The sequence below is a fragment of the Mirounga angustirostris genome, unplaced genomic scaffold (genome assembly GCF_029215605.1).
Source record: "Mirounga angustirostris isolate CCGP_5_RB_7025 unplaced genomic scaffold, mMirAng1.0.hap1 SCAF_1, whole genome shotgun sequence".
NCBI lineage: Eukaryota > Metazoa > Chordata > Mammalia > Carnivora > Phocidae > Mirounga > Mirounga angustirostris.
The window spans coordinates 58320225-58346247 of NW_026991709.1; the positions used below are offsets into that span (position 1 = coordinate 58320225).

At 51.5% G+C, this 26023-nt stretch overlaps 2 protein-coding genes across 15 annotated transcripts in view; one reads left to right on the forward strand and one right to left on the reverse strand.

Annotated features, from left to right (window-relative positions):
- BOC (BOC cell adhesion associated, oncogene regulated) overlaps positions 1-22976 on the forward strand; it is a 118663-nt gene extending 95687 nt beyond the window's left edge. For 5 of the 13 annotated variants that reach the window (XM_054504177.2, XM_054504176.2, XM_054504179.2 and 2 more), the window contains 17 exons: positions 2122-2478; positions 4322-4465; positions 5912-6205; positions 6572-6844; positions 8141-8448; positions 11922-12084; positions 12552-12662; positions 13172-13378; positions 13744-13925; positions 14377-14482; positions 14795-14917; positions 17198-17419; positions 18094-18335; positions 18550-18626; positions 18785-18976; positions 19090-19283; positions 20317-22976. In XM_054504177.2, the coding sequence (XP_054360152.1) occupies positions 2122-2478; positions 4322-4465; positions 5912-6205; positions 6572-6844; positions 8141-8448; positions 11922-12084; positions 12552-12662; positions 13172-13378; positions 13744-13925; positions 14377-14482; positions 14795-14917; positions 17198-17419; positions 18094-18335; positions 18550-18626; positions 18785-18976; positions 19090-19283; positions 20317-20504 (3383 nt within the window). In that variant the 3' untranslated portion in view covers positions 20505-22976. The remainder of the gene's footprint in view (positions 1-2121; positions 2479-4321; positions 4466-5911; positions 6206-6571; positions 6845-8140; positions 8449-11921; positions 12085-12551; positions 12663-13171; positions 13379-13743; positions 13926-14376; positions 14483-14794; positions 14918-17197; positions 17420-18093; positions 18336-18549; positions 18627-18784; positions 18977-19089; positions 19284-20316) is intronic. The other 8 variants (XM_045902874.3, XM_064590450.1, XM_045902879.3 and 5 more) reach the window with 5 other exon arrangements.
- Positions 22977-23071: 95 nt separating this feature from the next.
- The window catches only part of CFAP44 (cilia and flagella associated protein 44), a 140813-nt gene continuing 137861 nt past the window's right edge, over positions 23072-26023 (reverse strand). For both annotated transcript variants that reach the window (XM_045902872.2, XM_064590201.1), the window contains one exon: positions 23072-25218. In XM_045902872.2, coding sequence (XP_045758828.1) covers positions 25027-25218 — 192 coding nt within the window. In that variant the 3' untranslated portion in view covers positions 23072-25026. The remainder of the gene's footprint in view (positions 25219-26023) is intronic.

Genomic DNA, 26023 nt, shown 5'->3' on the forward strand with positions numbered 1-26023 from the left:
GTCTTGGCTGAGAAGCTCAGCCAGGACTGGACTCCATGATTTTGAGGGTCTAATGCAAAATGCAAATGTGGAGTCTTGTTCAGACTTGTTAAGGATTTGAAGACGGTGATGAGCAGAGCATTAAAGTGAGCGCTGGCCCCTTCCATGCTCAGGGCCACGTGCAGCTGCACAGAGTGCACTCCCAGCAAGCTGGCCTTGGGCTCAGCCTTCCAAATTGTTCATTCATTCAGCAAGGATTTATAGAGCATTTGCTGTATCCTGAATACTGTGCAGTGGGGTTTGGGGCTGGGGTGAGGAGTGTAAAATCAATAGGCCGTCCCCTAGGAGTTCACAATTTACTTGGAGTCAGATTATCACATATACAAAGTTAAACAATGACGAGATAATTCTTTAAAAGCCCAGAAGGCTCTATACCCACCCAAAGGAAGCAATCCATAAGTGAGATCTCCCCTTGACCCCCAGATATCACTTGTTCAGCCCGGAAAGTAAAAAAGGGCGATAGAAATGAATGGGGGCAGTCTGTCTGTGTTTGCCATGCCACTGGTGAACAGCACGTATTTCCTACTTCACCTTCATTACCTATTTCACATCTCTTCTGTGACTCCAGATCAACTGCTCTAGAAGCAGTCTATTTTCATAATAACCATACTTAGGTAAAAGGTTCGTAGAAAATGTGTTGTGCTAGGCCTCTGTCCTTGAGCTTGCAGTGTAGACGAAACACAACTAGGAAATTTGAGTTCATAGGCAACATAAATGGGCATCTTGTACCTGATCTGAGGGTCCCAACTTCCAAGATAGTCCTTAATTCGGTCATTCAGCATTGACTGAGCATCTACTTAGGCCAGGCCCTGGGTTAGGTTCAGAGGACACACATACAAACAAGACTTGGTCCCTGCCCCTAAAAAGTTCACACTCTAATATTGTAAACAGAGAGACAGTGATCCTTTCATAGAAACAAAAGGGCTTTCCTATCCTGGCATGGCTTGTCTAAAAGCTTCTGGAAAGTTCCATTAAGTGGGAAACCTTCTGACCTCACTGCGTGCCTTGATCCCTGGGCTCTCCTGTGGTGACCGGAGTTTGTTTTTGGTAATTACCTCTTCTCTTTTGTGAGAAACCTGATTCCTGCCTGCTCCTGTTGCCTTCTTGCCTTCTATGGGTCTCCCGGGGAAACAACACAGGCAGGTGGAGTCTTGCAGCAGAATTGCAGTAAAAGCTCTGATGGCGCCTGTTCTCAAGAGCTGAGCAGAATTTTTGGTATGGTCAGCATTCAGAGAGGGTGCCTCAAGGGCTTTCTAAGTACCTTTATGAGAGAGCGTCTGGGTAAATATTCTCATCTTTCTTATCTTAGTCCCCTTTCATTTTATGTCTTTTAAATTCAACCACAGTCCTGAAAAACAAAATTGGAATGATTTTTGCCCAAGTGTCCCATTTTGTTCCGCAACGTCAGTGATTTGGCTCATACAAAGAGAGTTTTGTGGTTTGAGCGGTTAGATTATTTGGGAAACATTCTGCTCTTGTTACAGATGGATCTCCATCCTCTCCCAGCTTAGATCCCAGTCTTGCCACCAAGCCAAGTCAGAAGAGACGGCCACCATGCTGTCAGACACCGCAGCCAGGTGTCAGGACCCTCAGCCCTCCCATATTCCACTGCCATTAGCCACACCGTGGAGACGCGTCTTTGCCTTAGAAAGCCCTCAGAGCACCCACAGATCCCGCACCCCCAGCCCCAAGGAAGGATTAGCCATGACAGAGAGTATAGCTCTGGGTAGCCTCAGCCTTCCTGTCACAACCATGGTTGGTGATTGAGCGGTATCTAGGGCCTGTCACTTTTACTGGGGATGTCAAAGAAGAATCAGGGAACTTGACTGAACTGGAAAGAAGAGATCACAGTTCTCTGTCATCCTTCCCTACCATCTCCATTAGCTGTGCCAGAGCATTTATGCCTTGATCAGTGACCCATCTCCTGCCAGGTTCAGTAGGGCCCCTGGGCCTGGCCAACTGGCCGCCATGTCTCAGAGTAGCCGAAGAGGCCGGTCTGGGTCACAGGCATCTCCTGGTGGAATTCTTTACACGGTGTCCCCACTCTCCAGCTTATACATACCAAATTGAACTCTCTTGCAGTGATGGAGACCACACATTCCATCCTGCAAACTCTTATAGACAACAGAAGGCTGGAGGAAGGACTTGGACCACCCCCAGAAAGCCCTCAGGGAGTGAGGCTCCTGCAGCTATTTATCGTGACTGAAGACACCACGGCATCTGCCCACCCTAAAATGGTGCTTTGTCTCTTCTCCATCGAGGCCCAGTTGGCACCTTCCCTTCTCTCCACAGACCTCCAGGACTTCAAGTTGGACGTGCAGCACGTGATTGAAGTAGATGAGGGGAACACAGCAGTCATTGCCTGCCACCTTCCTGAGAGCCACCCAAAAGCCCAGGTCCGATACAGTGTCAAGCAAGAGTGGCTAGAGGCATCTAGAGGTGAGTGAGCAGGTGGGGAAGCTGACCACCTCTGCCTACTGCCTCCCCAACCCCCATCAACATGCCCTCCGCCCCCTCCTCACCTCACTGGTCAGCGGTCTTCTGCCTTGCTACATAGCCCTGTAGGATCCTAAAGGGATTGGTTTCCATAATGGAGGTCTTCTGCCCTGTTGAGAGGAATGTCTTCATCCTCTGAGGCTCTGGAAGATGTTGCTGAGCTGTCACCATTTGATCAAGACTGTCAGCACAGGGTTCTGGATTCCCTGCCACCAGGCACACACAGCAAGGCGGCCTGACGAACCCAGCCATCCGTGGGGCTGCAGGGTTGCCCAATGGGAGGTGGAGCTCTTTCCCATACAGCAGAGGAAGCGTGTCAGTGGGACTTGGGTTTTTCCCTCCCCATCTTCCTGGTAATGCGGCTGTCTCAGCTGTCTCGGCTGTCCTAGCGTCCTGCTCAGGCCACGGCGTACATGACAGCTGGGCTAGGAGAGGCCATTCTGTGGTCCACAGAATGCCAGGGAGGAGATGGGATGTCTGTCAAGATGAAAACAGCTTCTTCCCATAGTTGACCATTCACTGAAGGCCAAGTAGACCCTGCTTAACTGAACCCATAGCTCAAAATGTATTCCTTTTAGAATATTCTATAGATACTTAAATATTTTCATTACATTTTTCTGGTTATAAAGGAATATATGTTCCTGTATTCCTATGAGGAATATATATGTTCACTATAGAAAACGCAGAAAACTATTTTTTGAAAGGGTAAAACCCCTAATCCTGCCATTCAGAAATAACTGGAAACTAAGAGGAATAGAGAATTAATCTCCACTGTCTCTAGCAGAAGCTTGGCTATAGCCTCTGGAGGAAGCCCCATAGGAATCAGGGGTTTTTCCCATTCTGTCAGGCATTAACTAAGCTGCTCATACCTGGGGCGGCCCAGTGACAGGCAGGCACCAAGCTCAGTGAACCCAGATTTCGGAGACACCAGGACCCCCCTGGGGCAGGCCAGGCCACCAGAGAGCTCAGAGCTGATGGCCAGTGCTTTGCCTACCAGGAAGCTGAACACCATCCCAATCACTGGGGCGTCCAAAAGCCACGGATCTGTCTCCTGTTGAAAGAAGCAGAACACAGCCCTGGGGCCAGGCCCCCATGGCATCCCTGGTCCCAAAGCAGACAAAGTCCAGCGAACCAGTGATGCAGAAGAAGGGTTTCAGTGACATTCATGGAGAAGGTGGCGGTTGGGAGTTAGAACATCCTCCCTGGTTGCAGAAATTCAACAGTGAGGTGGCTCAGAGCCGTGACCCTGACAGAGACTCATGGGAAGTTATAAATTTATTTCCCTCCTTCCTGGTGGCTTGCAGGAATGACCCTCTCATCTCCCACGTGTACAGCATGGGCCCCTCCACCCTTACAGTGGCACTGAGGTGGCACGTACCGTACCGCTTTACAGATGCGGAAACAGGATCGAAGAGGTTAATCAGCTTGTCCAAAATCCCACAGGGCATGGCAGATCCAAAGCTTAAGCCCAGGTCGGGCAGACCCCAAATCTTGCTTCCTTTCCACCCTACTCCCTTGAAAGTATAAAGTGTTCGTTCTTTCATAGACCTATGTACTAACACAGGGGACTTAGCCGGTTTGTCAGCTGATTGATGAGTTTTACTCTCTGGCATTTCTGTCCCCTTGATTTGAGGTTTTAGGGGGAGAAGAGCACTTTCCAGTTCGGGCTTATTGGGATTCAGGCGTACAGCTCATGGTTCCGGCCCTGCCTGCCCACTGGGAACTACCAGCTGCAGCGTTCTGGGCCAGACTCATGCCACGTCCCCTCACCCTGCCGTTTTCTCAGATAACTACCTGATCATGCCGTCGGGAAACCTCCAGATTGTGAACGCGAGCCAGGAGGATGAGGGGACGTACAAGTGTGCGGCCTACAACCCAGTGACCCAGGAAGTGAAAACCTCGGGCTCCAGTGACCGGCTGCGCGTGCGCCGTAAGGGGCGGGGCGGGGCGGGGCGGGGCGGGTCTCACTGGTGGGAGGGGCTGGTCGGGCTGAGAGGGAGGGCATTCAGCGCAGGCGGGGCACAGGCCAGGCGCCAGGTCTGTGTTCTCTGGGGCGGGCCAGCGGGGTACCCAGGACTCAGATGGAGTGGGGTGCTCTCCCCTCTGGCGGCACGTGTCCCCTGCCTAGCGCCGGGGGCAGCTGTGCTTGCTGGTCCCTTTCTCCTGCCCATTGGGAGCTCTCCTTCACGGTGAGACTTGGAGAGCGCGGATCTGTTGGGATGTGGCTGCCGGCGCCGGACAGCCTGGTGCTCAGCAGCCGCCAGCACGTGCCCAGGAAAGAGATGCGCTTGTGCCTGTGTGAGGCCACAGGGCGGGCCTACCCTGTGCGCCGCTGAGGTGTGCCCCCCACCTCCCCCGGTGATGGTCCGTGGGGGCCCCCACGCTCCCCCAGCTAGATGAAAACAACGTGCGCCTTTGCCGAGCATTTCCTGGGGGCCAGGCACTTCTCTAGGCTTCCGGCTTATTCGGCGGGGGGACGTCTTATGTGAAGTTTGGTCTTAGAGGCAGCACCAGGGGCAGATGTACCGTGTAGCCAATGAAGCCAAACCTCAGCAGTCCCTCAGCCACGGGATTTTGTATCCGTAGTTGTGCATTCTGGTTCTTAGAGAGGGCCTCCCAGCTGTGTGAGTCTCAGGTCTTCCAAAACCCAGATCTGCCTGCCCCTGCTTGGCACCTAAAGCAGAATCGCGCAGGCCAGCGTAGAGGGAGGGGCCGCTGGAGGGCAACCTGCCTTCCAGTAAGTGCTATGCCGTTTCTCCCCCGGCGCTGGCAAAAGATCACTCCTTCCTTAGCTGAGCAGCCGAGCCAGAAGCTGATTTGCTTTGGGAACCTGTGATACTGTACAGCTAAGGAAGGAAATGCATGTCTTTAAACTGTGGGTCCCGCTCAGCTCCGTGAGCTGCTCACACCGGGAGTGATGCTGAGAACCGAGGCCTATGGGTGGTGTGGGGGATACCGTGGATCCTTGTCTCCTAGCTCATCCTTCGACTTGGGATGCACTTGCTGAGTGCAAGCAGGAAAAGTCACCTACACCATTTGTTTCTCTGTCCACCCCCTCATCTTTTTCTTTGCCAACATGCATAGTTATTCATACGTATGTTGTGTCGATGCTGCTATTCCAGTATATTACCTCATCGCTTACAACAGCTCTCTGCAGAAGGAGGGCCTTGTTTTTGATAAAGAAACCAAGGCCCAGGGGAATTCAGTAACTTGCCTCACTTTATGTAGGTCATAAGCCCCTGAGGGGCTGTTTGATTCCAAGTCCACACTGTCTGGGACTGCCTCCTGGGGCCTGGCCACCTAAGGCGGGATGGAGGGGATCCTCTGCACTGAGTCCTGGTCCCACATGCTGCCCTTTACCTCCCGGCCCCTCCAGGTTCCACTGCCGAGGCTGCTCGCATCATCTACCCGCCAGAGGCCCAGACCATCATCGTCACCAAGGGCCAGAGTCTGATCCTGGAGTGTGTGGCCAGTGGGATCCCACCCCCACGGGTCACCTGGGCCAAGGATGGGTCCAGTGTCGCCGGCTACAACAAGACACGCTTCCTGCTGAGCAACCTCCTCATCGACGCCACCAGTGAGGAGGACTCAGGGACTTACCGCTGCATGGCCGACAACGGGGTTGGGGAGCCTGGTGCAGCAGTCATCCTTTATAACGTCCAAGTATTTGGTGAGTGTCTCCTGCAGACTTTCTTCTCCTCGGTCTTCTCTATTGTCGGTGGGCTCTTTCTAGATGCTCCTAACTCCAAGGCTCAGACAGGGTCAGGTGCCTTGTGAGAGGTCCCATGCCCAGTGAGTAGTGGAAGAGGACGGAGAGAGTTGGGCATGCTTGGATCCCAGGGGCCAGGGTACAGGCCTGGCATTTCTCTCTAGCCCTTTCGTGTCATGACTGACAGAAGAGACCCAAGAACCTTACCTTCCTTCTACCGACAGGGGGTGGAGGGACCCATTCCTGACTACAGATCCCTCTCCAGCCTGTCTGGTCCCAGATGGGAAGACCTCAGCCTTTCTTACCCCTACTCTGATTTCCTGGCAGAACCCCCTGAGGTCACCATGGAGCTGTCCCAGCTGGTCATCCCATGGGGCCAGAGTGCCAAGCTCACCTGTGAGGTGCGTGGGAAGCCCCCGCCCTCTGTGCTATGGCTGAGGAATGCCGTGCCCCTCGCCTCTAGCCCGCGCCTCCGACTGTCTCGCGGGGCCCTGCGGGTGGTCAGCGTAGGGCCTGAGGACGAAGGCGTCTACCAGTGCATGGCTGAGAACGAAGTTGGGAGCGCCCATGCCGTGGTCCAGCTGAGGACCTCCAGGCCAGGTGAGTGCAGCCCAAAAGGCTGGAGATCTCAGCTGCACATTCACGGAGCTCTTTCCTCAACTGAAATCCAACTTAGAACCCCGATATATGAAATAGATAAAAGTGGCTTTTAGTTGTGAGTTTAAGCTTACATTAACTTATTTAAAAGTCAGAAGTGTACATTTTCGCTAGTGGAAGTGATTCGTTTTACTGTTGTATTTTTTAAAGGTTTTTTTTTTTTATTCATTTGAAAGAAAGGGAGAACGAGTGCACATGAGCAGGGGGAGGGGCAGAGGGGGAGGAAGAGGGAAAGAATCCCAAGGAGACTCCTCATTGAGCGCAGAGCCCAACTTGGGGCTCGATCCACAACCCCAAGATCATGACCTGAGCCAAAACCAAGAGTCGGACATTCAACCGACTGAGCCACCCATGCGCCCCTTTACTGTTGTATTTTTAAAAATGCTTTTTATTTTGTGGAATCTGTGGGTTCCTAAGGTTCCGTGACATCTCGTAGAGTAAAGAAAAGCAGGTCTGTCCTTTTCAGCCTGATTCGTTTCAGTTGGTACCTGTACTGACTGATAAGTTACTATGTGCTCAGCACTGGACTAGATGGTGGGGGGTGCAAAGAAGCACAACAAAGATTCCACTTCCTCATGGAGGAGACCAAATTCACCAAGGGAGTAATTTGATAACGCTGAATCCACATGATCAGACGCCAACCTTCTGTGGCGCAGGAGGTCGGGGAGAGGAACTAGCACTGGCAGATGCTGCAGATGCCTCCTGAGGGGGCTGCTGCCTCTCCTGGCCTATCGGATTCTCAGACGGGGTTACAGCCGGCTTCCCGTCTCACATGCCAGGCTGCTGCAGTGGAGTAGGAAAAGGCTGCATGCTGCTAAGACCCCACAGTGAAGGGACATGTCCCCCACCCCAATAGAGGCGTAAGGAGGAAGGTGCAGCGTTCCTCGGGAGTAAACCGAACCATCACTTGAGGTGAGGCTAGTGCATGGGCTCAGGAAAGCAAGCAGATTGCCGAGATGCCTGCCTGCCGCCCGGGGCCATGCCGAGAAGCCCGGGCACAGGGCGCCAGGCTGCCCATCTCTCCTGACCGGGCAGTGATGCAGCCCTCTCTCTTCCCACAGAGCCTGGCTATGTGTGCAGTGGGCTGATGGTCACCTCAGGCTCTGAGCTGGGGGCTCTTCCTGTCCCCACAGGAAGACTCACTCATCTCTGTCTTCTCCCTGGGGCCAAGAATTCAGCCAATGACCAGGGGAACTAACATCCTCTTCCTTCCCTTCTCTTTCCTTCTTGGTCCTCCAGGTACAACCCTGAGGCCATGGCAGGACGCTAAGCTGGACACTGCCACCCCTTCCATGCTGCCTTCCAGACCTGGAAGCCCTGACCAGATGCTAAGGGGGAGCCCAGGGCTCCCAAAGCCCCTGACATCAGTGCAGCCACCTTCCCCACAGTGCCCCGGAGAGAAGGGGCAGGTGGCTCCTGCCGAGGCGCCCATCATCCTCAGCTCACCCCGGACCTCCAAGACGGACTCCTATGAGCTGGTGTGGCGGCCTCGGCACGAGGGTGGCGGCCAGGCGCCAATCCTCTACTACGTGGTGAAACACCGCAAGGTATGGTGCCTGGCATTGTGCGGACCTCTCAGACCTGGGCAGGGGTTTCTGCCTGCTAGCCATCTCCCCTTGAGTTCCTGCAGCCTGGACCAGCAATCTCTACTGCTGCCCTTGACCTTCTGTCTCCTCCGCTGTACTTTCCTGCCACCTCCCAGGAAGTTGCTTGTGAGTTGAGGCATGTTGGGCCTCCCTAACAGGCCCAGGAAAAAGTCGTGTGTGCTCCTTCAGGTTCTCTGCGAGCTGGTTTCCCAGAAGCTACCACCACCAACTTCTCCTCTCCAGGGGAGAGTGAACAGTCTCCCCGTTCACCATCACCTGCCCTCCCCCCCACCCCGTCATTTGTCGTTGATGTTGTTTTTTATTTTGTTTTTTAACCGAAGCAAGCTCCACTGGGCACATACCTGCAGGGACTCCACATGGCAAGCTAGCTGTAGGGCCAGGAAAACAAATATTTGTGAACAAGTGTTTTCTCTGAGGACTGTAAAATACCCCCTCAGTTTTCAGGATCCCTCATGGCTCGGCTTTGACAAGCGGGCGTTGGAGGTGAAAGCACATCATGTTGCTCAAACCTCAGCTGTTTCTCCTTGACAGGAGGCCTGTCCAGGTGGAGGTTTCGGGAGCTAACAGGGAGGGGACCTCTGGCTCTGGCAGGCTGTGGGGACAGCGGCCAGGCCATCCTCTTGGACACGGTGTCCTGTGAGGCAAGATAGGGCCGTGAGCTCACCTGCTGTTACCCCATAGGGAGAAGGACATAAGGTTCCCTTTAAGAAATGTCCTGGAAGAGCATTTCTGTTCATCCCAGATGTGTGCTGCTTTTTCTTTCTTTTTTTTTTTTTTAATATTTTATTTATTTATTCATGAGAGACAGAGAGAGAGAGGCAGAGGGAGAAGCAGGCTCCCAAGGAGCAGGGAGCCCGATACGGGACTCGATCCCAGGACCCTGGGATCATGACCTGAGCTGAAGGCAGACACTTAACCATCTGAGCCACCCAGGCGCCCTGTGCTGCTTTTTCTAAGACCATTAGATGGTAGAAAATTATTGTTCTTAAATGGATTTTTTTTAATGTTTTTCGATAATGTATTATAGGTGCTATATTTTATATACTAAAAGTATTTAGCAACTCTTCTCCCCCTCCAAAACCAAAAAACGAACGCAGCCCTTTGCAGTGTGGCATGTCGGCTGGGCGGTAGCCCTTTCCCCTGCCCTGGACCCCGCCAGCCCCTCTCATTCTGTTCTTTCCCTCTGTGACCTTGGCTCAGGACAAGTCCGCAGACACACTGGCTCGTCGGAAAGACACCTGAGGCAAAACTGCCTCCTAGGTGGGGGTTGGGGTGCAATTTTTCACTAACACTCAGCCTGCTGGCCTCTTCATAGCCAGCCAGCAAAGCGGGTGAATGTATTTGTAACAAAAAGCTGCATTGTTCTGCCCAGTTTCTGGGGCAGGGCTGGTCCTAATCCTTGTTTCCCCATGTAACTAGACACCTCCATCTCGAGTTGTAGACAGAGATCAGGGCAGGCCAAATGCTCACAGTCCCCGGGAGACAAGAACCAGCAATGAGAACAAGAATCATATTTTTCAGGCCAATAGGTGGCCATGGAACTGCCTTACCAAGAGGCAGGCTGGCAAAGGCCGTGTGTGGTGATCCGGAAATGCCAGGCCGAGGCCGCATTCACCCCGTGTGCGTGTGACAGTGACTAATGACCAGGCTGTTCCTTAGTTTTGTTTTGGAGCCCAGGGCAGCGTGAGGCCAGCGCCGGGAGGGCCAAGGGAGAAAAGGGGTACAGGGAAAGTGAGAGGGCTGTGCCCCCGCTGGGCCTGGCTTTGGTTAGGCTCCAGCCTCTGGGGCACTTGGGGCTGCTAGGTGGACACAGCCAAGACAGGAATTATGTCTTGCAAGCAGGGCCTTTTTCGAAGGACTAGCAGGTCTTAAGGATCGTCACACAAGAAAGGATTTTGAAGGGAAAAATGAGTGTTTAGGTTGTGTTTCCAGCCCCTTCTCTTGCAGGAGACTGGGAATCACTCAGCTTATTTTCACTTTTTCCCATTCGTGAAGCCAGTTTCACTTCCTGCCGCATCTGCAGACCTTGGGCTACTGTGTCTGGGTTTCCAGTACTACTGAGGATTCACAGTTTGTAAAAACTTCTTCCCTTGGAACAAATCCAGGAAGTCAGACATAAATGAGCCCAGACCATCCCTGTCCCTTGAATAGAAGGTTTTGTTCTACTTCGGAATATTCTGCTTAGGGATAAGGGCTTTTCCTACCAGCTGTTTAATTCTTGAGCAAACCACAGCTCAGGTCCCTGCAGACTCTGTGAGATGTGCACTGTTGGCAGTTAAACTTTTTGTCCTGAAAGGTAGGGTAGGTGAGATGAAGCAGCCTCTCGACATCACCTGTTGGGGAGGGAGCCTGGATTTTTTAATGTAAAGAGCTAGGAATTTGGGGCCATTAAAGCTTAATCCATAATAGTTACAATTCATCCGCAGTTTTTAAGCACAAAGCAAGGCGTGAGGACAGGAGTGGAAAGAGGAGGATCAAAATGGCAGCAACCCACCGAGTGGAGGATGTGGGGCGAGTCCGGAGAAGGGGCCAGGCCCTCGCTGGGAACCTACTGTGTCCCAAGTTCAGTGCCTGACACTTTATATACATCATCTCGTTTAATCCTCAGAAAAAACTGAGAGCTTTTATTTGACTCCTTTTAGAAATGAAAACCTTAGGGATCAGAGAGGTTAGGGAACTGGCTCAGGGTTACACAGCTGTATTTAGAGACACAATCAGGATTTAAACCCAAGATTTTCTGGCTCCCAGACTTTCTTTCTTTCTAGGATGAGTAGCGTATGATTATGAATGTGCCCTCTGGAGTCAAGTCATGATTTTTGCACTCACTAGCAAGGTAGCTGTAGACAGATTACTCCTCTCTCCAAGCCTTGGCATTTGTGAAGCAGGAAAAAAACTAGCACCTGTCTCTTGGTCTGTTGTCATGAAAGCTCTTCATAGGGCCTGTAAAGTGCTTGCTTCCATGCTGAGCACACAGTAAGCACTCAGCAACCGAGATTCTTTCTACTGGTGCTGCTGCTTTTATCCTCCTAATCATCCTCCCAGAACATAAACTTAAGGGACTGTGTTTATTTGGTTTAAATAGAGCAAGGAGAAAAAAAGTTAAATGCGGAGGTTTTCAGAAATACAGATAGGAGGTATTTGGAGAAATTCTCAGCTATGAGAGGCATGTCGACCCTCCCCACTGAATTTTCTTTGATGGGATGGTTAAATGAGGGACCAGGGAGCCTACTTCACTGTCCCAGTGAGGATAGAAGTTCCAGAGCCTGCAGGACCAGTCTGCGCTCAGGAGCACCACCCCTCCCCAAACCCGGCCCACTGTCCTTCCCTTCCTTCTGCCCTGCTGGACTCCATTCTGCTTTTTCCACAAACCACGGCCAGTTTGGGCCAGTTCTGATAGCAGCTACCTTCTTCAGCAGGTCACAAACTCCTCTGACAATTGGACCGTCTCCAGCATTGCAGCCAGCCAGCACCGCCTGACCCTCACCAGACTCGACCCTGGGAGTTTGTATGAAGTGGAGATGGCAGCTTACAACTGTGGAGGCGAAGGCCAGACAGCCATGGTCACCTTCCGAACTGGTAAGAGTCACACATTGCCCCCAGCTCGGGGTTTTGTGGGCCTGAGCAAATCCTGCCAGGCCCAGGAGGGGAAGCCCTGCTCACCTTGGCCCAGCTGTTCACCTTGAACTTTATCTTCCTTTCAGCTGTTGCCTCCCATGTGGTTTATGAGCCCAGGCTGAGGTCCTGTGTCTCATCAGGAGAGCTGCCAGCTGACCTCTCTGGCCACCGCCCCCCTTGCATACCCGTGTGTGTACCCACACACATGCACACACACACACACACACACAGTCGCACGCTGGGGCCAGGCACAGTACCATAATGGTCAGGCAGAGCTAGGAATCCGACCACACTGCCAATGTCCTGTATGATTTGCATCACCTTGTTAGACGCCCCCCCAGCAGAGTCTCAGGCTCAAAGAACTCTCTGGAAAGGGAGACCTAATACATGCTCCCCCATCCGCTGGTTTCGATCCCATTTCCCTCCAGGACGGCGGCCCAAACCTGACGTCATGGCCAGCAAGGAGCAGCAGATCCAGAGAGACGACCCCGGAGCCAGCCCCCAGAGCAGCAGTCAGCCAGACCACGGCCGCCTCTCTCGTAAGCCCCCAGCAGCTCAGAGGGGCGGGAGCGAGCAGGAGTCAGGACTGGAACCAGGCCCACCGCCTCAGAAGGCTCACTGCTGCAGGTGGAATGGGGTCTTATTCCGTGGGTCCGGGAAGCCTTATGATATTTTCCTGGCATCTCCCCAGCCAACCCCAATAAGAAAACGTAGATTAGAGTTTTTCAAGTAAAATGTTAGTCTGACATGGGGGGTAAGGATTGCTAACCCTGTGGGTCCAGACAGCACAGAGGAGAGAGCCACAGGCTCTGGGCCCTCCACAGTCCGACATTGCAGAAGCATGGTTCTAGGGGCCCTAGCTCAAGGGCTTCTTCTGGGAGAAGGTGACCCAGGTAGCTCTGGAAGATCTGATACGGCCACCAGACGGGGAAGGTTGGTGGGGGCAGGTAACAGGCCCCAGTCAGGAACAGGCCAAGTCCAATTGCAATACAACTACCTTATCGTGTCCCTCCTGCTTCCTTCTTCCCTCACGTATGGTTTCCTCCAGCCCCTGAAGCTCCAGACAGACCCACTATCTCCATGGCCTCTGAGACGTCAGTGTATGTGACCTGGATTCCCCGTGGGAATGGTGGCTTCCCAATCCAGTCCTTCCGTGTGGAGTACAAGAAGCTAAAGAAAGTGGGGGACTGGATTCTGGCCACCAGTGCCATCCCTCCTTCCCGGCTCTCAGTGGAGATCACTGGCCTAGAGAAAGGTAGGGGTCTGGCCCCTGTCCCACCTGGTCCTCCAGCTGTCCCCGACCCCTCAGAAAACAGTCAAAACTTTGGAGGCTCTTCTTTCTGCTGGTCTGCGCCCCCCCATCTTGCGTACATGGATGCTCTTGGTGGTGTCCCCTCCATCCTACAAACCCTTCCTTATCTTCCCTCTTTCCATAAGAGGTCCATAGCTCTCCCCTCTGTGGCTCCTTTCTGAAGAAGATGGGAGTTCTTGTGTCCTTTGGGGACTGGCGTTTGGGGAAGGGCTACCCAAAAGATCCCTCCAGGTTCTGGGTGTGCTGGGTGGGGGTGGGTCAGAAGAGTGTTTTCGAGCTCCTGGGTTCAAGTGAGTGTCTCTTACCAGGCACCTCCTACAAGTTCCGTGTCAGGGCTCTGAACATGCTGGGGGAGAGTGAGCCCAGCGCCCCCTCCCGGCCGTATGTGGTGTCGAGCTATAGTGGCCGTGTGTACGAGAGGCCTGTGGCAGGCCCTTACATCACCTTCACTGATGCTGTCAACGAGACCACCATCATGCTCAAGTGGATGGTAAGTGGCCTCGCACAGAGTGCAACGGGGAGACGGGGCCTAGCTTCATGATGACAGGGGCTGGCTGCTGCAGCAGGAGCAGGAAGGAATCACTTTTCTGCCCTTCTAAGATCCTTCCCCTTAAGTGGCCACCTCCCAAACCCCCCATACCTGGGAATTGAGCCAGAGAGCCTCATCCTTATGGTACCCAGGCAGGTTTAGAGGGGACTTACATCTTTGGAGAAATGGCCATTTCTGGTCTCCAAGAGCTGGGGGACCTTTAGGCTAAATAACAAGTGATCTTACAGCCTTCCCCCAGAAAGCCTTGGAAATATCAGCAGAAGTATTTTCTAGGCTCCCTCAGTGAATTTTTAAACTCCAGGCTGGGGTAAAATTTCTATCCACCAGTGCTTCTATTCACATGATTTCTCTGCTCCATGGGCAACTTGTTTTTCTTCTCCATTCCCTATAGTATATTCCAGCAAGTAACAACAACACCCCAATCCATGGCTTTTATATCTATTATCGACCCACAGACAGTGACAATGATAGTGACTACAAGAAGGATATGGTGGAAGGTAAGCAGCACCTCAGGTGAAATGGCTTTCTCTGTTGGCAAGGGGGGCCTAGGTGTTGGTGAAAGCATAAAACCTGGGCTGGTGGGCCACAAAGCATCCATGCGCATATCATGGACCCGTGACACACCTAGGGTCATCAAGATCATAAACCCACATGCTTCCTTTCCTCCAGTGCTCCTCCGCCCCAGGGTGCCCTGCGGCATTCACAGCACCAGCCCAGACACACACACCCCTGTCCGAGTCCAACTGTGACTGGTTCCAGACAGACCAGATGCATATCACTACGTGCGACTTTCTTGCTTTGTTTGCCAGGGGATCGATACTGGCATTCCATCAGCCACCTGCAGCCAGAGACCTCCTACGACATTAAGATGCAGTGCTTCAATGAGGGTGGGGAGAGTGAGTTCAGCAACGTGATGATCTGCGAAACCAAAGGTGATTCTCTAGGCTCTCTGCTCTCCTCTTGCTATTCCATGTGGCCGGCTGGTAACTCTTCCCCATGAAGACGCCTTATTTGCTAAGTACTCCTAAGCCTTGCCATTTTTAACCCTTCTGTTCATTTTCCTGGGCCTCAGCTATGAATAGGGTTGCCATCCTGATGGCTTAAAGGAGGTGGGGAATTAACTCATACGTGATGAACTCATGGAATAGAACCCATCCTTAAGGTCAGAACTTTCTATAAACACTATAGTCCGATAAATTTTGGTACTTACATTGGTTGGTTTACTGAATTTAACTACAATTCCATGGCGTAGGAAAGAAACTGAGCAAGTTCACTTAGCCAGTTAGGGGTGGAGCACACTTTGGGCCCAATTCATCTAACGACAAGCCTGGATTCTTTCTCTGCACTGAAGCATGTTAAACATCTCCACATAATAACTTGTTAATATTTGCACCTTGGTCAAGTGGATAGATACCACCATCTCCATTTTGCAAATATGGAAACGTCTAACGGAGGTATATTGCAAAGAACAGAATCAGGAGAGGATCACAAAGGAATAGGAATGGAGACAAAAAAGAGTCCATTTTCCCGACATTGGCAACATTGTCTCTCTAGCTTTGCGCTGCTTTCCTCCCCTATTCAACAAAGGCGGAGTGCCCCCTGTGTGCACTCCCTGCCCGCTTCCCCCCTGTGCAGGGAAGGGAGGGGCTGGAAGTCCTGCAGCACGTGGCACACAGAGTGCCCGGGGCAAAGAGCAGAGGCTTTACCCCGGCTCCTAGGGCTTGAAGCTTCAGGTGGGTCTAGCCTGGGGCACAGGGTCTGCCCGCAAGTAGCGCCCGGTGGTTGGAGGGTGTGGCATCTAGAAGGAGAACGAGAGAGGGAATGCTCAGGGAAGGGCCCGGGGGTTCCGTGGGCATTGGATCATCAAGGACCCTGTGGCCGTGGGGTCGAGAGGGCTTCCTGGTGTCTCTGCAGGAGCGGGCTGGGGGAGAGCGCGGCGCCTGTGAAGTATGGGCGAAGAGAAGGGACGAGTTGGAGTCTGTCCTGAGGATGTGGGGGTAGGACCAGGGCCCGCTAGCACATCGGGGCCGGGGGAGAGTGAGGGGAGTTCAGAGTGAACTCAGAGTGAGGTGTCTAGCACAAAGTGCGCAGGGATGATGTTGCCATTTATTGAAGTGGGGAAGCCAGAAGAGCAGCAGAGCCCAGGAGAAGGGAAGGAGCAAGGGGAAACCACTCAGAGACTTCCTGGGGCTGATTCTTCCGAGACCCTGAAAGAGAAGCAGGTCTGTCGGCAGGGGAGGGCCCCGGGCACAGGGACTTGGCAGCCATCAGGACACAGGACAGAGTAGAGAGAGTGTGGCCTGAGAGGGTCGAGGAGGGCTGGCAGTTCTGAGGAGAAGACAGAAAAAGGCAAGCGGCAGCCCTCGGAGAGGTAGCGGGAGATCCCCGTGCTGTCAGGGTCGAGAGGCAGACGGCTGTGCACGGGAGTTAACAGGTCAGACAGGTCAGACGCAGCCCGCTACTAGCATGAGCCACAGGAGGAGCCGCCGTCATGTTGGAGAAGTGGTGGTTCCCGGTTACTGAATGTCCTAGCGCGTCTCCCCACCTCCATCTCCCTGCTCTGCGGCCAGGCTCAGACCTAGGACTTTGCATCCCTTATCTGCCCAGGAATAGCAAATCCATGGGTAAATTCTGCCATTCCCAGTTCTTTTGCTGGTTTCATGCATTTTTTTTAAAGATTTTATTTACTTGAGAGAGAGAGCAGGAATGGGGTGAGGGGCAGAGGGAGAAGCAGGCTCCCTACTGAGCAAGGAGCCCGATGCGGGGCTCGATCCCAGCATTCCGGGATCATGACCTGAGCCGAAGGCAGACGCTTAACTGACTGAGCCACTCAGGTGCCCCTCATGCATTTTTTTTTTTTTTTAAAGATTTTCTTCCAAAAGTTCACCGGCTATTCTCTGAGAAAAGCCCTACACCTCTTCTGCCCAAAAGACCCAGTCTGATTCAGTGCTTGGCTCACAAATATCTCAGGTTGTATTTTGAAATAGAAGGTTCAGTTCCCTTCAGCAATACCAAATCTCCCATTAGAGGCCAGTTTCATGCTGAGCTTGGACACCGCACTCATCTAATACAGAGTTTGAGGCACTGCCTTGTGAGTTTGACCCCATTTCCCAGTCCCACGGAATCAGGTTTGTTGTTGGTGCTGTTTTTTGTTTGTTGGGAGGGAAATGTCAAATAATCGATGCTGAAGTGAGTTTTGTCCACAATTACAGCCCGGAAGTCTTCTGGTCAGCCCGGTCGGCTCCCACCCCCAACTCTGGCCCCACCTCAGCTGCCACCCCCGGAAACCGCAGAGCGGCCTGTGGGCACCGGGGCCATGGTGGCACGCTCCAGCGACCTGCCCTACCTGATTGTTGGGGTCGTCCTAGGCTCCATCGTCCTCATCATTGTCGCCTTCATCCCCTTCTGTTTGTGGAGGGCCTGGTCTAAGCAAAGTGAGTGAGTGACCCCACCTCGGCACCTCGGGGAGGAGCCCAGGGAGGGGAGGAGGCGCCCTGCTTCGCATTCACTAGAGCGTAAGCTCCTGGGTCCCCCCACAGGGCTCAGAGAGAGAAAAATACGCCACGCCCAGGCCCTTTCCTCCCAGTTCATGGGCCTTGGCAGATGGAAAGCATGCAGTGGAAAGTGGTCTGTCTTCTCTGAGTCTCTGGAGCTCGGTACTTATCTGGCTCCAGCTCCTTTCCATGTCTGAAGCTGCTGCCCTGACCACATGTTCGTGTTGCAAATGGACCCCTGTCCTCCCTGCTGCTTCTCTGGGCCTGCGGATGCCTTGAGCTTCCCCTCTTAGCCTGTTACCCACTAATTTCTGCTTCAAATGGCAACACGTCTGGGCAACTTGCCTCATTTAAATATTGCTTCTGTTGGCTCACCACTTCTGGCCCCTGTATCTCCTCACCCTTCTCCCCACTGCAGAAAAGAGTTAAATGTTAGAAGTGGGTGACTGGAAGAATATTCGGAGAGAGAATATTCTCATCCCTGAGGCAGCGTCAGTTCCCTGCGTACCTCATTTTACCCAGTGTAGTCAGAAGTTTTCTGAGCTTTCTGTGGTACTGGAGGCTGCCCTGGGCCTCCTTGGCCTAAGCATACCTCTGTCCTTCTGTCGTTCCAGAACATACCACAGACCTGGGTTTTCCTCGAAGTGCCCTTCTGTCCTCCTCCTGCCAGTACACTATGGTACCACTGGGGGGACTCCCAGGCCACCAGGCCAATGGGCAGCCCTACCTCAGTGGTACCAGCAGCCGGGCCTGTGCCAATGGGATCCACGGGAACAGGGGCTGCCCTTGCCCTGCAGCTGCCCTGGGCTACCCAGGCGTGAAAGCTCAGCAGCACTGCCCAGGGGTGCTTCAGCAGGTAACGTAATCCCGGGAAGGTGGGCACATAGGTGCGGGCCAGCATGGGGGGTGTTGGGCTGCCTCCTGGGGCTTTCTCCCTTCCAGCCTCGAGTCCTGGGCTGCCGGGTCTGGCTCTCTTTGGTCAGGGAGGAACGGCTCGTTCTGTCGAACAGCGAGCAGGAAAGCTACCTGGACTCTGATGTGACCTCTTTGTGACTCTTTCTTTCGAGCAGCAGGAAGGCACCAGCGGCCCGCTAACGCAGGCCACTCTTGGCACCGGATATGACCGCCCCCGTCCCCAGCTTCCCAGGTAACCGGGCCTCTCCCATCCCTGCCTTCCGCTCCGGAGCTTTCTTTCCCGAGAGCTCCTCACGCCCAGGCTCAGGCGCTGAGGGGGGCCGGGGAGGGGGGCACATCTGACAGCCCGCGCCGCCGGACTCGCCTCCCAAGGAGCTGTTGTGTTTGCAGCTGTAACGCCCTTCCTGCTTTGCGGCATGGGTTGGCCTGTCAGGGTCCTGCCCTCGCTCGGCAGGCCAGAGCAGCCACAGACAACGGGCGCGGTCCACAGGCCCCTCGGCACCTGACTGCACGTCCTTTCACGCACCCAGACCTCTCACAGACAAAAACGGAAATAGACCAGCCTTACCCACGGAAGCGGTGGTATGGCACCTCTTACTGTTCAAGTGGTCAGCCCTGATGCCCTCAGACAGGGCGGTGAGCGGACGGCCCACGCGGCCCCCACCTCACTTCTCCACCTGGTCTCGTGCCCGCAGGGGTCCCAAGTCTAGCCCAGACGAGGGCTCTTTCTTATATACGCGGCCTGATGACTCAACTCACCTGCTGCTCCAGCCCCACCAAGACTGCCGCCGCCTCCAGGAGCAGCCCGCCGCCACAGGCCAGTCAGGCGCGAGGGACGTACCCCAGAGCCCTGGGCTGGAAGCCGCCTGGGACCCTCTTTTTCACCGAGGTTGGTGCCAGGGGCAGGGCAGGAAATTGCACAGGCTGGGGAGGCCATGAAGTAGGTGTCCTTAACCCCACAGTGGCCTCGAGAGGGGGAGAGAACAGTCCTCAAAGGTGGTGTTAAGAGCCATCCAACAGCTTTTCTATGGGAGAGACAGGGAGCGAGCCTGTGGGGGCAAACCAGGTGGGGCCGGCTCTAAAAAGCTGAGAAAAGGACACATCCCCATTTCAGAGAAAGAAGCCCTTTTGGTCTCGGCATCTTAAGACCATTCACAAATTCCTACCGCCTCTCATCACACCAAGAGGCATTCTCTAATCACCCCAAATACCTTGCTTTGTTGGGTCTTGTCTCTTAATTAAGGAATGAGATGACATCAGCCATTAAGCAACGGAGTTCTCACATCACCCTCCTAACTCTGTGCTTCCACAGAGCCTTTTCTCCGGGGCCTCAGTGCACACCGCCTGCCCCACAGTCCTTCGTGCCAGGCTCTTGGAAATCAGTGGACGCTTGGTTGGGGCCCATGCTGATTCGGACAATTGGCTAATGCTTCTTAGTTTCCATGGCATGAATGTCCGTTCGCATGCAGATCCTAGACTCTGTCTCTGGGAGATAAAATTCTAAGACAGCCACCTCCTAGAGCCAGACCCCAGCATCATCAAAACCGGACTCCATCTGGGGTGGGATGATTATGCCCAGAGAAATCATATCAGAGGGGTAGACTAGCAGCTTATGTCTGGAGAGAACAGGGCTCTCGTCACATTTCATGGGCTCAGCTGACTTCATCTGCTCCAGGGTATAGGCTTAGTTGCTTGAGAGTCTCGGGGGTTCCCTCACTGAAATGTGTAGGTGGGACATGGGTAACAAGTGCCCCCCCATGTCTCTGAGACCTGAGAACAGAAATGCCCTTGCCGTAGTTACGTGTTTCTGCCTCTTTTAGGGCTAGTATAACCAACTCCGTCACAGAGACTGGCCCAGTACCCTGAGCAACGGTCCCTGGTCAGTCTGGATTTTAATGTTTTCCATCTTTCTCTCCCCTCAGGGCCGCTGTGCTGCTTGGGCCTTGTACCGGTTGAAGAGGTGGACAGGCCTAACTCCTGCCAAGTGGGTGGAGGAGACTGGGGTTCCCAGCACCCCGCAGGGGCCTACCTAGGGCGGGAACTTGGGATGCAGCGCTCCCCCAGCTCACCAGTGCACGTAGCTTTTGAAACACCACCTCCTACAATTTAGGCCGAAACCAATACCCCAGAAAGACTCTATATTGTTTTTAAAAAGAGAAAATTGGTATTTATTTTTCTATAATAGCCATATTTATGTATTTATGCACTTGTAAATAAATGTATATGTGTTTTTATAATTCTGGAGAGACACAGAGAATCCTACCCATCGAGGTTTGAGGGGGAAATCAAAGAAGCCCCCGTAACAGGATTCCACCTGGCAAGAGTAACACAGACGGAGGCGGCAGCCCTTCACTGAGCGCCTCTGCCACCACCCAGGAGGCCGCACAAGGCCCCCAGAGAAGCTGCTGAGAGGACGAATCTTAGGCACACTGTCCATGACCAATGATGAGGGAAAAGCAAGGGCCCCGTCACAGGCTGGAGACACTCGTGAAGACGGCTGGACCGGGTACTACAGGAGACGTTTTCAGAAGATGCTCATGAGAATAGACTAAGATGTGTATAGTCCTATACGTATTAACAAACCTTCCAGAATCAATAATCTGTGGCAACCTATCTCTGTAAAAACAAACACTGTAACTTCTAAATAAATGTTTAGTCTTCCCTGTAACCTTCAACTTAGTCACATATGAGTCAGCATCCTCTTTAGATGTTAGGATTCAGTTTGAGTATTTGAAGAAAATCTCCACTTGTGGACATTTCAACTCTGTCAAGAGTCTGAGAGCTGGGAAAGGTAGCAGATGTCTAATTCTTTGTCTTTTTAAGTATTGTGTTAGTAACTGTTTAGTCCAAGAGGGAGACAGTGTGAAGTAGTTAAGCAGATTCACAGCTCTCTTACTGAATGGACTCGAGGTAAAGCTTTGGTCACAGAGATACGTGTGGAAGACTGAAGTATATTCTCCAGAATGCCGTTTAGTTAAACGCTAGGCTGCATGTGCATGTGCGGTGCCTGGTAAAACTCACTTTTCTTTCCAAAGATAGACCAACATTGCCAGAGGAGTTGACCCACTAGTCATCTAAAATCAACATTTACTTACTTCCATACAACCACAGGATCAACCTTTATACCTGCAACTGGCACTAGCTGGAGGCTGAAGCTTTGCACTGAAAGCCCTAACACTCAGCCGTTCTCAGGAGGGAAACTGTGTGCTAGATTTCAGCAAAGGTGAGTTACAGATGCAATGCAGCCTGAGACTCTCAATCTGGTTACGAGTCCTGGGGCCAGACGCACTCCACCCTAGTCACCCGTGGGAGAAACCAGATTCTCGGACAAGTGCACCCTCTACTGGCCAGAAGAGATACCAGGCCTGCGCTTACCTTTGTCGCATGCTTTTTCTGTCCGACAGCTAAACTGGGAAAAGCGTTCTCATCGAGATGCAACATGATCTTTAGAAAAGTTGTATTTAAAAAATACTTAAGAAATAAAATGAAGGACTGTAAGGAACATGGAAATGATAGAAGAAATAAGATGTAACTTCAGCTATGACCCTGCACTGTGGGCCTAAAAGTCACTTCCAGGAGTGGGACAGGGCCAATACTTTCAGTCCTTACTCAGCTGAGCCAGGGTCTCTCAGAGCTGGGCTGTAACTCACCTCCTAGCCCACTGGCTTTAAATTTTATTTTACTTATTTTTTTGCTCCTTGATGATCCCACGTAGTTGTCGAAATGAATTTTGGTGAACTTTATGGAAGTGATACATAAAATTGCTTTTTGCACAGCCCTGGAACCATAACAATATTGAATGGTTTTTGCTCTCAAAAAAAAAAAAAAAATTGTAGGACAGAAAAATCACTTCTAAGGCACATTAAATGAGATGAATATGTGTATTTACCTTAGCCAATAGCAGGAAAAGAGGAAAGGCATCAGGCCTCTAAATTTTAGCCTAGAAAATAAAATGGCTTAGATATTCGATTTCATTGTATTTTATATTTCTTTAGATTCAGATTATTATAGTGCCTTTTAAAAGTCTGATTCAGTCAGCAAAGGCTATATAATTTACCAATGGAAGAGTAGGACCTAGGGCAGGTGCTGGTGGGGGTGCAGAGCCCAGCTCAGGCCCACAGCTCACCCCCCGCCCCAGGCATGGCAGTCCTCCATGACAGGACAGCCGGCCTTGGCAACAGTGACTAACTGTGACACAGGGCTTCACTCGACAGCTACTTTTTCTTCCAGTGTTGGGTTTTGAGTGTACTGTGGACAAGGGTTCAAAATAGCCGAGTTACGCTGGCAGTTTACCCAGAGGTAACTCCGTGTGGACAGATTTTGGCCTCACTCTGAGAGGTGAGGCAGCTTTCTCCACAACACAGCCAGAGGCAGAGAACAGTCTGATCAGGAGAGCAGGAGTGAATGAAAAGTTATCCCCCACCAAAGCTGAACCCTGGTGGTCTCCTTCTGTCCAAAACTGAACTTCCCAAAGACTCTGATACTATACTTAAGTACGGATTTAAGGCTAAGTCTGGAATCACGTAGAAATGTAACTAAAGCTAGCTATAGGTCTTGTTCAAAATAAATTCAAAATAAACAACTGAGTATTAACTATATTGTCAAACCTACAGGATGAAGGCCTGACTATTGTGGACGTAAGTGGTGATTCAGTCTAGTTTGATTTGGGGGGGGTGGAAATAAATAATCCTGATTGGTTTTACAGAGTTGAAAAACTCAGGGAGTCTTTGCCACAGCTCTTCCATAGACTCTAAAGTCATTCTTGCTGCGATTAGAATCACAGAATTTCAGAATGGGAAAGAGACTTAGAGCTTATCCAAATCCCTCATTTGTCAGATAATAAAATGAGGCCCAGGAAGATTACGTAACTTCCCCTGGCTCTCACTACCACCTAGGGAACGGGGTTTTCCCGGAGACTAACCCCTTTATCCAGGCAGTTGCTTATTGTGGTAGCCAGCCAGCGAGGAACTGAAGCCTCCTGCCAAACAGCTACGTGAGTGCATCTGGAAGTAGCCCTTCCGGCTTCAGCCAAGCCTCGCATGGGGTGGCCCCAACTCACAGCTTGACCACAACCTCGGGAGAGACTCTGAGCCCAGAGCAGCCTGCTAAGCTGCTCCCAGATCCCTGGCCCTCAGAACCCCGGGTGAGAGAAGTGCCTGTTGCGTTAAGCAATGTTCGGGGGTAACTTCATGTAGCAATGAGGAAGTAAAACCCTCAGAGCTAGGACTAGCAATTTTTGTTAGATGCTTGAAGGCACCCATCGTTTAGGGTGTACAGCAGAGGAAGTAAGGGCACTCTCCAGTACAGAAGCTACTTCACCAGGGATTTAAGCTACTGGGCACAAACTTTTTGGATCACTTAAATGGGAACATGAAAGAATCTTTGAAAGGAAGCAAGTCCTATCTAATCTCGGGGAAGGACAGATCAGCAGGCTGGTCACAGGTTAGGAAGACTTGACGTTGCCGGGTCACCTTCTACGCTGATGTAATATCGCCTTCCTCACCTTTCCTTCTCCATGACTAACTTCTATTCTGGGACAGCTCAGTGGAGACGCTCATTCATATATATGGACCCAGAGAGCTCTGAATCTCAAATGCTAAGCTCTGTTACTAACAGGGGTCCAAATATCAGGGAGATCATTCCTAAATGGGTACAGCCATGAATCCCCATCACCGCTTACCCCCAAACGAAAAGGACAATCAAATTAGTTTAAAATGTTAAAAAAAAAAAAAATAGTTTAAAATGTTATGCACAATCAAAAGTGATGGTTGGAGCCAGTCTCTCAGAGTGATAGAGTGATGTAACCTATCAAGACTTAGGGGTCTACATCAAAAACAGCCAATGACTCGACTAGAACCTGGAAGAAAATGCAGAGGACGTGAAAAGCTATGGGACTACTTAGAATACTGGTAGAGCTGCAAACACCTTCAGAGAAAAGCCGCCTTGTTGACCATTTTGCAAAACATACTCCTCTGCTCCATTCAGAGCTGAGGAGTTTGCCGAAGCCAGGGGTGATTCAGGAAGCTGGGTAGTCTCTTGCTTTCGGCCAATCCAAAGCTAACAGCTCTGTCTGCATTTCCTGCATCCTGAGCCCTCAAATAACTGCTCTGTGGAGTTAACAATGTCAGAATTCTGATTTGCATCTCATTCTAAGATACTGTTGGCAGAATAGCTCGTGCTTTTGTTTTTTGTTCTCAGAAAACACTGAATATCAGAGTTGATTTTCCAAGGACTGAAACAAGCAAGCTTTCTCACAGATTGCTAGTTTTTCCTGCCGATGGCTAAAAATTCAGATAAGCAAGAGACAGATTTCCTAAAACAAGATATATTGCAGATGCTTTCTTGCAGTTTTGAGATACATACAGCTTCTGAAGCCTCCATATTCAATCCAGTGGGCTCCCAACAGATCTAAAATGGTTCCGTTCAATAAGAAATAGATGTTGAGTGCTAGAGTCCATTCTAAGATAACCAAATTGGAGAAAAGTTATTAAAACTATATGAGTGGATCTGGTCTTAGACTTTTAAATAAATTCATTTTAAAATAATAGGACTATTGCAGCCGGCAAGGAAACAGAACTTCCGGTAAGTTGTATGTCGGAAATCTTGGACGGAGTTGAGAGAAAAAAGCAAACTTAAAGGCCCATGGGCTTCATCTCCTTCTCTTGTGGAGGCTGAATGAGGGGTAGGATAAGACCACCTTTCTTACGCAAGAGAGCAATCTCTTCCTTTAAGGCCAAAATCCTTTCTGCCTGGAGTTGGATCAGTTCAGTGACCTTCTCTCTTGCCACAATGTCCGCTTTCCGAGGGCCCTGGAAGGCATTGCCCTGTTAAAAGAAAACACCTCCCTGCTTTAAACATCACGTGTAATGTGAAAAATTCCCCATTCTTATGTTACGAGTGCCTATCTTACTGTCAGTTTAAATACCCATTGCTTCTTATTTTAAGGGGCCTTCAATTCTTCCACTGAAATCCCACCATTAGAAATGTGCCCCTCTGGCTAATGAGTAACTCTTGAAATGCAAATCCCATTAAGATAGCTATCCCTCATTCCTACTATAGAAGGGCTCAGCACTGGAACCATAAAAGACGGGGTACCCCCATTTTCTATACAGCCCATATTTTGTTTCCCAAAAAGGAAATCTCTATTTCCTCATCCAATTCCTTCTCCTGTCCAGCCAACTCCTGCTTATGCTCCAGACATCACTTTTAGGGAGTCCTTTGTCCTGTGGACTAGATTAGGATTTCCTGTTCTGTGTTTTCAGAACATTCATCATGTATCATCGTGATTATGAGATTGAACCATTAAAATTTATATCTGAGACTCCTTTTTTAGGTTGAAAAAGTGGCAGTTTCATATGGTTCAACCTAAATGCCTGTTTGAGACCTTTCTTGCAAGAGCCTGTGCCTTTAAGAGCTAGATGGATCTCACCACTCTACCCAGCACCTGCCCTGGAGCGTGTGACATAAGGACCTGCTCAAAAAGCCTTGAATGCATGTTAAAGGGAAGAAGATGACACTTATGTAGTATATCCACTCTGTGCTTAGAGCGGAGGCAGCCATCATGTGACCTCGAAGGAAACTCCAAAGAATCACTGAGAGAATCAGAGAGCTACTGGCCCGGGCATCACA